Consider the following 12,583-nt stretch of genomic DNA (forward strand, 5'->3'; position numbering starts at 1 on the left):
AAAAAAAGAGATGGACTGCCAGCAGAGCAGGTGATGGTGGAACCTGCCTCAGACTGGTCGCTGCTGGGCAAGAGACAGACTAGGAAGGTTTGGAGGCAGCTGCGAGGTTGGGGTGGGGTTGGGGGAGCTGTGCACTGGCTGGACAGCTGGCTCCCTGATCCACGAGGAGGTGGAGCCAACGTCCTCAGCTTGCAGAGGCTGGGCAGCATGAGCGGCACTCTGGCTGGACAGGAATGGAGGTGGTAGAGTGCCCCTTCCAATGCCACAAAAGGGGTGAAAAGCAGACTGAGGGGGACGAGGGGCCGCCACAAGGCCCAAGGACCTGGCCGTAGTACGAGAATCCTTGAAGCACTCGAACACAGAGTCTGCTTTCTCTCCAAAGAGATAAGTGCCATGGAATGTCATGTCCAAAATATTGGCTCGGGCATCCCCAAACAGCATGTCCTCATATCTGGATATGGAGGTGTCATTGGACAGGGGAGTTCAGTCCCTAGTGGATCCCTGCTTGGGGATCACTGCAGGAGGGCGAGCTCCAAGTAGAGATCCATCAACTAGACCCCAAGGACTTTTTTGAGGGGGGAGCAGCCCCCCTCACATTTGCCTAATGTTCTCACCCCTGCCCCAAGGGCCTAAGGTCTTGTTGCCCCTCCAAAAGTCTTTCTGCCCCCATCCCTTGTGGCAGCTTGGAGGATGTAACCACTAAACACCAGGGATTTGTATATGGAATAAACAGGTGGGGCGGCCCACCCAGGCATCAGGCCTAGCTACGACCGTTCCCAAAAGCCCCCAGCAGTCTTTCTGACCCATTGGGGTAGACTGGAGGTGTTTTCCTCCATCTGCACCTGGCAGGGATTATAGTTTGGGGGGAGGGGGGGCAGCCCCTTGCAAAAGGCTGATGCTCCCTCCCAGCAAGCCTAAACGTCTTTTAGCCCTCCTCTGGAGGCACATTGGAGGTTGCTACATAACAAAATTAAAAAAAACACAAGTTTAAAAAATAAGTCAACTTCAAGTGTGCTGTAGGCCACATTATATTATGAACAATGGGACTTACGTTCATTACATATGCTCAAATATGACAAAATATGTTTTGTGGAGAGGAAATCAATGTTTACACACAAAAAAAAGGAAATAGGGATTAAACTTCTAACAGGTTTATAAATGCAACTAGAAAGCACTAAATAGCTGCTTATATGTATTTGGTTTGGGAGATCATTCTGAAGACAAGAGTCTACATATTAACTGATATAGTAAACAAAATAAAAACCAGCTCTGCATGTAGATTATTCTCGTCATGCAGTACTACATAAACACTTAAAGTGAATACAATAACTGCTTCGAAAAATAAAGTAATCTTCAAATTCAACTTTTATTGAAATTAGAGTATTCTAAGTTTTATAACCTTTGGCTGGGTGCTCTAATCCATCCAGTGAAATCATATGATTTTCTGTATTTTTTGTGTTAATGACTGGATATGGTCCATCTTCAAAAGAGTCCTATGAAAGAAGAGATTAAAATGCATCATTAATTACTTGAAAAATAGTCCAATAAACAACATTCTGGCATAAAGCAGAAAAGGAAGCACAAGATCAAATTGTATCCAGGCGTAGACCCTTAAGCATGTTGTTAAGTTCTCCTACATTTTATCATTCACAGAAAATGCAATATATTGACATTTCTTCTGTATCTCTGAGCCAATAAGTAACTACTTAATTAGTGATATTACAGGCTTTGTTGTTAAATGCCAATCCTGCAAAATGGATTATCATTGAAAAACTCTAAAGATTATATGCATTTGAGACAAAGGATAAACACATTTACACAGTTAATACACGCATAGCTGCCACAAGAGTGGGAGAATTCTCTTACATGAATCACTATAAAATTAGCTCTAGGTTATAACTGGTGCTTTAGTCTAAGACTGGAATAGGATTGTAGACTTGCAAGACAAGAAAGGTTTTGATGGACTTGCACAACTGGTGGTGATTGCATCCCATGCGTAAAAGAAGAGTGAATAGAGGATATCGGCCAATTGTGCACTCCTGAGTTATGACGAAAGTGGCTGATGTGAGGAGAAATGCTACTGACTCAGCTTGAAATCATTTCCTGAAAAGACATGCTAAGCAAGTAAGGCAAAAAGCACTTTACGTTTTACAAAACAGATTTTTAGGCAGTGTAATGAACAGGGGCGAAATGTGGTAACTTGACAGTGAGCAAGAGATGAACTGAAGTATTCTAAAGTTTCAGAAGATGGCTCAATCGGTTCTCCTACATGTACATTTCCTACAATCAATATGTTATAAAATTAATATATCAATGGCTAGCACCTAATGATGGAAGGCAAGGAGGTTTAGAATACCATGAAGTCACACTTATTAGAAGTCTTCATAACCACAATCAACTGTGGCTCCAATAGACATTAAAGGATAATTACAAGGTTAACAAGGTTGATTGCTGCCATCAGACTTTAAAGAAAAAGGGCCACAACACTACAGCTTTCAAAATCAAGTCTGAGGGCATTCAAAACAGATCACACTGCTAACTCTATATTATGACCAGCCTAAAACCAGTCTGGTAGATGATCAAAAAGTTGTTAACCTAGATATAATAGCTGGAGGGGAGCACTTACATGAATACTTATGATTAGCCAAATAAAGCAAGTGGAAGAAAATTGATTTCTACAGGAACAGATATGTTACTGGTTTCATGGAAGATGCAACCATGCCAGAGGTTAGGTCTTAAAATACAATATGCCAGTTTCAATCAGAATATTGAGAGCTTTAACAATTTTTTAGGGTCATCAATCAAGGAGGAAATCAAGACCTAGGTCTGCCTAAAAAAATCTGCGTGAAAATCTACTTTCCAAGAATGCAAAAAGGAAAACAGCAGGTTAATTTGATACCAGATCAAGGCATTTGACGAAGAGGCAGCAATAATTTTGGCCCAACTGTAGTTAAAATAGTAATAAAAACATTTGGAAACAATCATCACATAAGTGATTTATTTTGCTCTTAGTGTTCTGTTTGGAAAGGACATAAGACATTTCCTTTGTAGGGTCAGGAAATAAAAAGATTCTACACATTAGATCCTAGATATATATCATCATCATCACACAAGCCATCTCCTTCCAAATCACATCATCAAACCCTATACTACATAGTACCCTTCTTCCCTCAAATATCTAAACATTTCACAAGTTTACAATTCACCACCACAAACAAGGATAGAACCAATGTCTTGGTCAAGTTCAATAGTCTGCGCAAACTCTCCTATGTGAAGTGGGATGTCTTTCAAAATCAACTCCATACTATCTAGTCTATCAATGAGTCAAGTCAAGGAACCCAGTGCATTTGCCCTGCAGGGCACAAAAGTACATAAAATCACAGAAGAGATCAGTAATCAATTAATACACCGTAAAACCGTTCTAATTGTCTACTTTCTCCATGCAAATTGAATGCGAGCTCTTGTACAATAAGGATATTCTATGTGCACCAATGCTGTTGAGCACTTGGTAATCAAAAGGCAACGTTACTACAGAACTCTGTCCAGCTTAATCACATTACATTGGGCACTCCCAGCCAACACTACCAGTCTATTATTTTTGCAGTTTGTATTTCCGTGGTAGGTCAGGACTGCAAGCTGTTGAGTAATTTGGGTGGCGTATCTGAGCATGCTTCTTTGCATTTATGTCTCAGTTCAAGTGCAGCGGCTGCCACAGTCTCATAGAATGCAAAACTGAAATATGTCAGTAATAAAGTTTCTAATGGCATAATGACCATTATGGGAGATCTAAAAGTAAAAGTAAAAAAGAACAGATTTTAGAGAAGCAAATTATGCTGTAAACTTGACCATTTGGCACTGGAATTTCTCAAATTTCTCTCAGGTTTAAGGGGTGGAGAGAAGGGTACTGAGCTACTCCTCCTGAAGCCTGTAGGGGAAAATGTATCTCTCTGCAATTCGGGCTGGTATTTACACTCACCACTTTCTCAGGTCACTAGTGACCACTTTTTAATATGAAAGAACAATATTGACACAGGAATTGTTTGTCAAGTTTGCAGAATTGTATCCATTTATAAAAAGAAAAACAGGTGACACAAACAGTGTAGACAAAAAAGCACATGTTAAAATAGGTAAACTGTTGTCAAGCAGCCCGTTTAAATGATAAATAAGAAATTCAGATCATAATTAATTAATTAATTTGTGAATACCACATATATCTGACACTAGATAGCTGGCGTTACAGCTTCATTTAGTACACACTTACTGGAATAGTCAAGTTAGCATTTCGAACTTGTATGTTAACAGTTTTGTGTCTTGTAAGCCCACCATCAAGAGAATCTGACTTTTTGTTCTATAACAAATATTTTACAAATAGCTTTGTTTTGGCTCAAAATGTATAGACCCCTATTAGGCTACCACACCAGACTGCTCTCTGGAACTTTTTTTAAATAATTTAGCAGAATCCAAAATCATCTTTGTTTAGTTTTATTATGGAAAATGGTGTGTTCCCAAAGGATGCTCTTTCACGTACAACCATGTAAACACTGAAGGCTGAATGGGAAAACTAATTTCACTGACTGAGCTGAAAGAAGAGGTCACAGCTGAAAATAATCTAACTTATTCACAAAACGAAGTGCCCTCATAGTAGAGTGGTCACTTTGTAAAACATCCAAATGAAAAGACTTTGCTTTAGTAGCAACGTGTCACTTTTAGAGCAAGTGGATTTAGACCTCCTGCAAAACAGCACAGCCACCAAGCCTGAAGTCCGTCTAAAACATGTGTTCCCTGATAAGGTTTCTTATAACTCTTGCTGCTTTCTTTTGTACCAGACATTAGTACAATTGTTTGATAGGGAGGCCTTGTAGGTGCACTGCCATAGACCAACTATAAGATAATCACAGGCATTAGCAGGAGCAAAAATGAAGCAGCTGGATATCACCGTATTTGCAACTATGATTTTAATTTTATACAATCACAGCCAGAAGGCTTACATTTTTTTTTAAATGAATAGCTGGGAGGATATAGTGCCTACATTCTTAAACACCAATGAAAGCAAAGAGCAAATCTTCACACAAGAACAGACGTATATAAAAGGTTTCTTTGTTCTTTTTACTGAGCAGATTCATCAAAGTCAACAATACAATAAAAAAATATATAAATACATTCACCAGGCAGAAGGTCTTCTGCATTAAAAATAACAGAATGGGCAAACTAACAATCGATCATATACATCATCTTCCATGAAGAATTCTAAGTAGTAGTATACAGCAGAACCAGAGAACTCACTTACCCAAATCTAGCCTACACCGAAAATAGATTAATCAACCAACGAAGGATTTAGATATGAATATGCAGCGTGACATAAAAACAAAAATTGCTGAAGTGCAACCCGCTTTGGTTCAAAATAAGCTATTTAGTACATAAGTGGTACAGTGCTACACTAATTAAGGGGGATAATAAGGGGAGTTAGGATAAAACAGAGACATTGCTTTTAAATGCTCGTCTATTAGTGCTGCCACCAGCATTAATTCACAATTTTAGTAGTAATCATCCTATAGTTTTTCTTGGGATCCTGGTAACGAATAGCTATGCTGATTTATTCAAACTAAATTATGAGAAAACAATGGTGAAAGTGAAAGGGTTTCCTGAAATTTGGTCCCTGCTGCCGATAACGCTGATAGTGAGAGTATCATTAATTGAAATGTCAGTCTTGCCGATGTTCCTATTTCTTTTTGCAAATCTTACCATAAAAGGTCAACAAGGGTTTGTTTTTTTTAACCCCTGGGGTGCCCAGGATGTAATGGTTACGTCCTCGTTTGTATCGCTCGGCTGCAGAGGACATAACCGTTACGTCCCTCTATGGGCTCTCAGAGGGCGCGCTAGCCCTCCTCCCGATGGCCCAGCACCCTCCTCCCCTGGCAGGGATGGAAGGGGAAATCGCTGCCCCTTTCCATCCCCATCATCTCCCCCACCTCCAACCCCTCCGTGGCGTCTGATGACGCTGACCTCACCAGAGGCTGCTACAACCGTGCTGGAAGCTCAGCTTCCAGTGCGGATTGGAGGAGAAATGCTTACTGGACAATGGGAGACTATTTCTTAGGCTTACGACTTGCTAACTGCACGGAGATAACATTATGATTAGGGGTGGAGGCAGGCAAGCTATGGTACAGCTTTGTCAAATTTAAACATTTGATAAATAGTCTTCAAGATAGGTGCCATTCCTCAGAGGTAATTATGAAACTGTGGTAAAAAAGTCAACTGGTGAAAATAGGAAAGTGGTATAGGTCTCTTTGGAAAATATGGACTCATTGTTGATCGAAAGGCACCTGAGTAAGGTGCAGCAGGAGACAGGAGACAGGATGCAGATTGACAATCAAAGAATGAGAGCACATCTAAATACTAGCCTATAAATCTCTTAGGGAAGCTAATTTTAAAAGAATTTACTTTTTATCTTGCTGGTTAGCATATTATACATCTAAAGCTATTCATAAATGCATCTATCTATTATCAACAAATGCTTTAGGTGTGCCCAAGAGGAAAAGGGGAATTGGCTACATATTTTTGTTGAGTGTTCTAAGCCGTCAAACATTTTGGGATGTGTTTTTTTGAGAACTGAGAGAAGGAATTCAGGTGACATAGAGGCCGGAATCAAAGATGGTACTTCCTGGCTAGATAAGAATATCCCGAAATTTGTCTCAGCATCATTAACTGGTGCTAGGTCATTAGTTTTACAGTAGTGGGGTACAATTAAAGTTCCAACTTCTAAGCAGTGGTTTGCGAAGCTACAGAGGACAAGGCGACTTGATGAAGCATTCGCTAGAAGAATGGGTAGCCTCAATAAATATTTTAGTGTGTAGGCTCCATTGGAAGCAATGCCCATGTACACAATAGTATTATGACAAAATCGCTCAACTGGTTTAATGGCCAAGGTATAGTGGGCTCCGAGAATGCAAAGGGACTAGGCAATACTACTATGTAGCATGATGGAGTCACTTTAGTATAAAGCAATATTTTAGTAAAGGTGTAATGGCTATTAAAAATTAGTTTCGTTCCAGAATGCGAGCCCTGCAAAGTACAGAAGCACTTTATGAATTGATGCACTTTAAACTAAGCTGCAGGTCTCTATCTTCGATTGTTCTTTATTCTATTGCACTTTATTGCTGTGATAAAGGGTTCTGCAATTATGATTAAGATGAGTTCATACAGATGCTATGTTGATCAATTTTTAGATCTGTATGATATACAACTTGTAGAAAAGTACTGTAACACCTTCTGTATCAACTTGCATAGTTTTGTAGCAAATTGTGCTGCATTTTAGTTATGTAGATCCCTTAACTGTACAAATTGTTATATAAATATGTTGAAGAGCAATTTACACAGATATTAAGTTGTTGAACTTTCAGATGTGCAATATGTTTTGTTGAGTGAGATGATTCCGATTTGCAACTCTTAGAAGTAAATGAAAGGTAAAATTTTCCACATACAGTAACCAAGTTACAGTAAAGTTTGTCATTCTTAATGGGAGTCACCGATGTCGTGTTACTAAAGAGTTTAATGTTCCTTCATGGCAAACAGATATGGCCACTATTTACAAATGGGTCTTGAGACTGTTTTACCAATTACCAACATTTTAATACATACGTTTGTTGCTGCATGTTAAGCAAGCCATAAAAATATGAATATGTTATGTTATGTTAAGAAAATTCATAGAGCGCATGTCTACCCAAAGGCCTCCCAGCGCTAAATAATAAAATTAAACAACTGACCTGTACTTCAAAATATTAAGGATAATATCAAAATACTTCATTAAAGAGCCTGTTTAACTCCCTTCAGTTGTGCAATAACCCCATCTTTAAAACTCCTTTTTTTAGTTCTCTATACTGACAGATGTAGATTTTGCATTAATGCCAGAGTCGTCCTGTCTTTCTGTGGAGTACTTAAGTGATTGAGGTTTTCAGTAACTAGTAAACAAGAGAACAATCATCTTGTATCCGCACAGTCACCAGTGACCTGCATTTGGTAAATATTATTGGGTGCTGATTTCAAACCAAGCTGCAGCAATCTAAGTTAATAATTTTGACCATTGACAAATTCGGAGGTAATTTCTGCAGTGTGAATGAATTAGATAATGAAAATGGTCATTCAGAAGAATAATGAAAACCAATCAATCTTTACCACAAAGTAAAGATATTACGTTTTGAACAGTTATGACTGCAAATGTTTGCCTTCTGACCCCTAACCTGTTTTTCCCCCACGAGAAAGTAGATGTATTCAAGTCCTTTTAGCAAGCTCTAAGTCTAGAATGTTCTCTATCGCTCATTATCATCATTAAGAATTCCTTTTCGATTCCTTACAGAAATTAAAGCACCAATTTTGTGGTAGCGTTCAGAGGATGATGTACGAATTCCTAGGCTAAACTTTCCTGAAGACCCACTGGTCTTGTAAGTTCTTTTTTTTTTTTTTTTAATAATTTTTTTATTTGCTTTCAAACCCGGACATAACAAGTCCAGCGAAATAATTTAACTCAGGCAGTAACTAGCAATCAGATACATGATTAACATGTTTGTTGGAAACACAGAAAGAATCTTCCCCAAATCCCACCTCTTCCCAACATTTTCAAAACACATTCCTTCCAACAGTACGCCTTCTTGTAGTGTCTTCCCATGTCTCCCTAATCTGTTTCAGTGTGGGAGCCCCTGGGGTGTCTCAGTCCAACCCACAAGACACCAGAACTCTGGAATTTTCTGACTATATTTCCATAGAGTAGTATGTTATCCAGTCTCCCCATATCTTTAGAAATTTCTGCGGGCATCCCCTGTTTATGTATGTGTTTTTTTCTCCCATCATAAATCCATCCATCCCTTTTCTCCAGGTATTTAGGTTTGGCCGGGTCTGGGATCCCCACTGTCAAGCTATGTCTCTTTTCGCGACCATCAGTCCAAGTCCGCACAGCATAAGTTTCCTTCTGGGTAAATCTATGTCGTTGGGGATGCCCAAGAGTATGTATTTGGGATCTGGGGGAATCGTTTCACTCAACAACCCCGAGAGTTCTCCCAATACCCCCTCCCAGAACTCTCTTATCACCGGACATTCCCATATGACATGTATAAAGGAACCGGTCTCACCTCGGCATCTAACACATTTTGGGTGTCTGATCTTCCCCATTTTGTATAATCTGCTTGGGTCATAATACACTCGGTGCAATATTTTGAATTGGATCAAGCGAAGTCTTGCCCTTATTGCCACCTCTCTTGGAAACATCAATGCAGCCTCCCAGTCTATTTCTTCCATTTGCCCTATATCTTTCTCCCATTTGCTACGAAGGTTTATTAGTGTGTTTGGCATGTTGTTGTTGATGGTTTTATATATCAGTGACACTGCTTTCTCCATTATTTCATTTATTAACAGGTGGCTCTCTAGGAGGAGTATTCCATCATTTCTTGTCCTGTTAGCCCCTCCTTCCCCCACGCATGCTTGAGTCTTATGTATTGGAAATATTGTGTCTTTTTTAATGCATATTCTTGTTGTAGCGACTCAAAGGGCTTGAGTCCGCCGTTTAACATCAGGTCTCCAATCTTGGAAATCCCAATCATGTCCCTGCCCCTGAAGCCCCTAAGCTTCTTGATTTCCTTTAGCCAGTTTCCCTCCCATAACGGGGTCTCCATGGTAGGGCGTCTATACCATCCTATCTTCTTATTAGCCCTTTTCCATGCCAGCAGGGTCACCTCTGTGGCCGGAGCTAGGTGACTAGTTCCATTTCCTTCATATAAGAATTGCTTACAAGATCTCCCTTCCCATTGCAGCCTTTCCAGTCGGAAGGTGGGGTGTTCATCTGCAGCGAATATCCAGTCGTTAACATTGACTAGGTGAGTCGCCCAGTAGTAAGCCCTCAATGTCCGGCAGTGACAATCCACCCGCGTATTGGCTGCGTTGTAGCGTTTAAAGCAACTCTCGGGTGTTTCCCCTCCCATAAGAAGAGTCTAATATCTCTGTCTATGATCTTGAATTGGCAGTTGGGGATTTGGTAGTATGTGTTTTGCAACGTGTACAGAAACTTTGGTAGTGCGATCATTTTTATCATTGCCACTCGGCCCATTAACGTCAGGAGAAGTGTTTTCCATCTATTAAATTGTTACTACATTCTCTCGCTACCCTCCCTATGTTACGTTCAAGGCATTTATTGGCTTCATGGGTTATATATATCCCTAGATATTTGAAACCTTCCTTCGTTTTTTGTAATTGCATCGGCAGAGGTGGGAGGGATGTCTCCTGCTGTGGTATATACAATACCGATTTGTGCCAATTGATACAATATCCTGAATGCCTACCGTGTTCCTCTATCAGGAGGAACAACCTCTGGATTGTTACCTCAGGGCACGTGATATAGAGGAGAACATCATCCGCATATAGCGAAATGCGTTCCTCCTCTTCCCTTTCGGATCTCAGTCTAAAACCAGTTATGTCGTCGGAGTGTCTAATCTTGCACGCTATGGATTCCAGTGTGAGGGCAAATAGTAGGGGGGAAAGAGGGCATCCCTGTCTCGTTCCTCTTCCAATAGAGAACTGTGAGGAGACAACTCCATTTACCCTAACCGCTGCTGTAGGTCCTGTGTATAGCAACTTTACCCATTTAATATAATTTGGGCCGAAGCCGAATCGTCTCAGGGTCTCCATCAAGAATGGCCAGTGTACTGCATCGAAGGCCTTTTCCGCATCTAATGCCAGGAACAGGTGGGGCTCTGGGCGGTTTAGTACCGTGGCAAGCCACGTGTGCCCTTCTTAAATTATGTCTTGTGGACCTTCCCGGTATAAAACCGATCTGGTCCATGTGTATTAGTGAAGGAATGATTTTGATGATCCTGGCTGCCAGCACACTCGCTAGGGCCTTTACCTCCACATTTAGCAGGGATATCGGCCTATAAGAGGAACATTTATCTTTAGGTCTACCTTCTTTATGTATTACTGCTATTTCAGCCCTTCGTAGGTCTGGGGGGAGCACCCCTTGTTCTCGGGCCTCTAGGTACATATTTAATAGGTGTGGAGCCAGTATTTCCCGGAAACTTTTAAAAATTTCGTCTGGGAATCCATTCGGACCCGGTGCCTTACCTGGTCTTAGTTTCGCCAGTGCGGCAGATATCTCCTCTACTGTGATATCCTCCTCTCGGTCTATTGAGTCTAATCTCGGCAGGGCTATCTCATTTAAGTATGTAGTAATGGAGTTCATTCCTGCCAATGGTCTAGCTTTATAAAATTCTTTATAGTAGCATGCAAATGCTTCCTCTATGTCGTTACCTTCAGTAGCCCTGGTTCCATTTTGTGTCTCTATTTCTTGGACCCATCGCGCTTCCTTTTCTTTCTTTCCAAGCCATGCCAATAGCTTCCCGGCTTGGTCCCCTGTTTCATACAATCTACATTGCGTTGCTCTCAGGTGGGCCTTTGCCTCTTTTTCTGCTAGTTCCCTTTACTCAACTTTTGTTATTTCTAGTTGTCTCAGCAATGAGCTTGTGGGCATATGCGTCGCCTTCTTTTCAGTCTCTAGAAGTTTGGCCTCTAATTCGCCTATTTGTTTATTATCTCTCTGGTTTTTTTGGGGCAACCAGGTTTTGCACACTGTCTCTAAGCACTGTCTTATATGCCTCCCACAAAATCACTGCTGATTTCACCAACCCTTCATTTTCTTTGAAGTAGAGGTCAGTGTCTAGTCTTAAACCTCTTGCCACTTCCCCATCCCGCATGTCTCATGGGTTCAGTCTCCAGCTCTTTCCTTTCTCCGATTTCCCTCCTACAGTGACCAGCAGGGGGAGTGATCTGACAAGCCTCTCGCGAGGTATTCCGCTCCTTGTATCTTGCCTATTTCCCCTGCTGGCGCAAAGATATAGTCCAAGCGAGAGAATACCCTATGGGCTCCCGAGAAATATGAGTATTTCCTCTCCCTCGGGTGTCTCCATCTCCATATATCTGTTAGTCCCAGGGAGGCTGTAAAATCATACAATGGGGTGCCCCGACCTACTGTCTGTTTTCCCCCTGATCGGTCTAGTGTTAGGTCCATTACATCATTGAAATCTCCTCCTAGGACATGCAGGGTGGCAGAAGACTGCAGCAGTATCTTTGCAATCTTTTCAAGGAGAGGGGCTTGCAGTCTCGGAGGAGCATATGCGCTCAGGAGCATAATTTCACGTCGTCCCCATACCCCCTCCACTCCTACAAAGCACCCATCTGTATCCTCCCATTTACGTGTGATCCTAAACGGGGGGGGCTACGGATCAGTATTGCCACCCCCCTAGAACCGGATGTGTATCCTGCATGCGCAAGTACTATATAAGGGTCTCTTGCCAGAAAACCACACTTTGTACCTTTCAGGTGAGTTTCCTGTAGGAGTACTATGTCTGGCTTTTGTCGCTTGATATATTGGGAGACCAAACCTCTTTTGACTATCTCCTAGCCCATTGACATTCCATGTGAGGACGCTAAATTCTCCTTCACTCTCTGGGAGTGACAATCTATTTCTTTGTCTTGGGGTCATCTTGCGTTATGGATTTTCCCATTAGGGTTGTTTAACCCAGTAAGATCTCCGGTGTCACCCTTC

General features: G+C 41.2%; 1 protein-coding gene across 3 annotated transcripts in view; it reads right to left on the reverse strand.

Annotated features, from left to right (window-relative positions):
* TRAPPC8 (trafficking protein particle complex subunit 8) overlaps positions 1-12,583 on the reverse strand; it is a 1,010,076-nt gene that overhangs the window by 796,788 nt on the left and 200,705 nt on the right. For all 3 annotated transcript variants that reach the window (XM_069220084.1, XM_069220082.1, XM_069220083.1), the window contains one exon: positions 1,400-1,493. In XM_069220084.1, the coding sequence (XP_069076185.1) occupies positions 1,400-1,493 (94 nt within the window). The remainder of the gene's footprint in view (positions 1-1,399; positions 1,494-12,583) is intronic.

The sequence above is a fragment of the Pleurodeles waltl genome, chromosome 2_2 (assembly GCF_031143425.1).
Source record: "Pleurodeles waltl isolate 20211129_DDA chromosome 2_2, aPleWal1.hap1.20221129, whole genome shotgun sequence".
NCBI lineage: Eukaryota > Metazoa > Chordata > Amphibia > Caudata > Salamandridae > Pleurodeles > Pleurodeles waltl.